The 3,000-nt window shown below is 36.4% G+C and overlaps 1 protein-coding gene across 2 annotated transcripts in view; it reads left to right on the top strand.

The window, feature by feature from the left end:
- The window catches only part of LOC111631498 (cyclin-dependent kinase-like 1), a 30,505-nt gene extending 27,526 nt beyond the window's left edge, over window positions 1-2,979 (top strand). For both annotated transcript variants that reach the window (XM_023375748.1, XM_023375747.1), the window contains exon 8: window positions 2,664-2,979. In XM_023375748.1, coding sequence (XP_023231516.1) covers window positions 2,664-2,678 — 15 coding nt within the window. In that variant the 3' untranslated portion in view covers window positions 2,679-2,979. The remainder of the gene's footprint in view (window positions 1-2,663) is intronic.
- Window positions 2,980-3,000: the final 21 nt, after the last annotated feature.

Genomic DNA, 3,000 nt, shown 5'->3' with positions numbered 1-3,000 from the left:
TGATGTGACATTTTCTGCATGTGTCATTTGTGAGTGTTGTATCTTTGAGTATGTGTTTTCTGTAGTTTTTAGTATTTATGACCTGATCCTGTATGGCAATCATGAATCCTTCCGTCTCCCCAAAGAGGCATCCCCGATCTAACCAGCTGTTTGACGCAGTTTTGACAACAAAATCCTGGGCCAGGTCATAAGGATGCCTGTCATGGAGTGCCTTTTGAGCCCACAATTGCTTAATGGTGTCTATGCTTTTTATATTGTTCTGTCAAGTCTGTATGATGTGAGTGTAAGTTTAATGGTGTGCTATTTGAGTCTGCTGGAGTTACTGCTTTATGTAACTGTGATGTTTCTTGTTTATTGTAGAAAAACTCTCACAGCAACTGTATTTGTTTGTAGTGAAGGTTAACTATGCCATGTCCGCCATCTTTACGTGGAAGGGTTAATCTTTCTGTGGTGGATTTAGGATGATGTTGTTTATGTTTAGTAAGTGTTGTTGTTGTTTTCCTTTGGAGTTGCTGAAGATCTGTGCGAGTCCAATGTATAACTCCAAAAGAGTATGTCAGTAGTGGGATGACATATGTGCTTATTGCTTTAACTGTGTGTTTTGCATTTAGCTGTATTTTGAGAATGGCATTTAACCTACTTTGGTATTCTTTAATTAATCTTTGCTTTATTTGTGTATGTTCTGTTAGTTTGGCCTGTTGGAATCCTAAATACTTGTAGAACTCGCCTGCTTCCATGGATTCAATAACATCTCCATTTCCAAGTTCAAAATCTTCTTTCTTCAGGATTCCTTTTTCTATATGAAGTGTTTTACATTTGTCTAGGCCAAACTTTATTTGTATGTCCTTAGTGTATGAATATGTGATTTGTAGAAGCTGCTGAAGTTGTTTCTGTGTGGATGCATAAAGTTTTATGTCGTCTATGTACATGAGATGTGACAGCATAAACTGTGTTGTTTTTCCATGTCTTATATTGTAGCCATATTGCATGTTGTTTAACATGTTGGATAATGAATTCAGGGCTAGGCAGAACCAGAGAGGACTCAGGGAGTCTTTTTGAAAAATTCCTCATCTAATGAGTATTTTGTTTGTTTGTATGGAAGTGTTACTAACCCTGAGATGTAGTGTTGTTCTCCAGTGTTGAATAGTGTTTTGAAAAATGCAATGAGTGATGGATGTATTTGTACATGAGTAGAATATGTAGCAGCCAACTGTGTGGAATGCTGTTGAATGTTTTTCTGTAGTCTATATATGCCATGTGTATGTTTCTGTGTTGTTTGTGTGCTTGCCATAGAATGACTGAATCTATGAGTAACTGTTCTTTGCATTCCCTGTGATTTCTATGGTAATCTTTTTGTTGTTCTGTAAGAATGTCGTGTTCTTCAACATGTTTGTATATTTTGTTTGCAACGCAGGATGTCAATAATTTGTGGAAGACATGCAATTATGTGGGGTCTATGGTATTGTTGTTTTTAGGTTTCATGTAGGTCAGGGGTGGCCAACATGAGGCCTGCAGGCCACATACAGCCCGCCTGGAGTCATGTTGCGACCTCCGGAGCTAGGTCAAATGAACATAAAGGTTAACTTTATTGTACATATCACCAAAAGAACATTATGTCATGAGTTATTCGTATCATGTATTTTTAAATTATAGCTAAGAGAAATTTGAAATATCTCTCATTTTTGGAAAAATTCATAGATTTTTAGCTATTTCAAATATCTTGCTATTTGACACTCAAGGTTACTTAGTTTTTTGTCCAACGCTAGGTGTTGATAAAATTTAATATGAGACTTCAACTTCAGCTATATATGTTCTGTGGTCTTCGGCGTCTTTGGGAAGCTCACAATGCTATCAGGCTCATACTCATAACTACTTTCAGTCCAGCTTAACAAAGTTCCGTGTTATTCTGTAGTTTCGTTTTATTATCGCCAATGCATCTGGAGAGATTTTGCAATCGNACTGAATCTATGAGTAACTGTTCTTTGCATTCCCTGTGATTTCTATGGTAATCTTTTTGTTGTTCTGTAAGAATGTCGTGTTCTTCAACATGTTTGTATATTTTGTTTGCAATGCAGGATGTCAATAATTTGTAGAGTGTTGGAAGACATGTAATTGTGTGGGGTCTATGGTATTGTTGTTTTTAGGTTTCATGTAGGTCAGGGGTGGCCAACATGAGGCCTGCGGGCCGCATACAGTTTGCCTGGAGTCATGTTGTGGCCTGCGGAGCTAGGTCAAATGAACATAAATGTTAACTTTATTGTACATATCACCAAAAGAACATTATGTCATGAGTTATTCGTATCATGTATTTTTAAATTATAGCTAAGAGAAATTTGAAATATCTCTCATTTTTGGAAAAATTCATAGATTTTTAGCTATTTCAAATATCCTGCTATTTGACACTCAAGGTTACTTAGTTTTTTGTCTGACGCTAGATGTTGATAAAATTTAATATGAGACTTCAACTTCAGCTATATATGTTCTGTGGTCTTCGGCGTCTTTGGGAAGCTCACAATGCTATCGGGCTCATACTCATAACTACTTTCAGTCCAGCTTGACAAAGTTTCGTGTTATTCTGTAGTTTTGTTTTATTATCGCCAATGCATCTGGAGAGATTTTGCAATTGACGTTAAAATACATATTTATCATATTTATAATTACAGTTCAAACTACTTTAACCAAGTAGCCTGTCTACCATATCGATTCTATAAGTAAGTAAACCCTGAAACGTTGGAGAAATTTCGTCAAGTTGGTTTGGAAGAGTTCTGTGAAACGTATTTGGACAAGGATAAATATCCTGAGTTTTACAAATATGCTCTGTCGATGGTTTCGCTATGTGGAAACACTTATGCGTGTGAACAGCTTTTTAGTCGCATGAAGTACATCAAATCACAAGTGAGATCGAATTACTGATGTTCATTTGGAAAACTGTTTGCGTGTAGCGACATCATCAGTGGAGATCAATTTTGATGCACTTAGTTCTGTAAAACAAAGTCAGAT

Source organism: Centruroides sculpturatus, unplaced genomic scaffold, assembly GCF_000671375.1.
Source record: "Centruroides sculpturatus isolate CEXI.00-Female unplaced genomic scaffold, Cexi_2.0 scaffold518, whole genome shotgun sequence".
NCBI classification, from domain to species: domain Eukaryota; kingdom Metazoa; phylum Arthropoda; class Arachnida; order Scorpiones; family Buthidae; genus Centruroides; species Centruroides sculpturatus.
The sequence above is the reverse complement of the archived record's forward strand: the minus strand, read 5'-3'. Positions and strand labels throughout refer to the sequence as shown.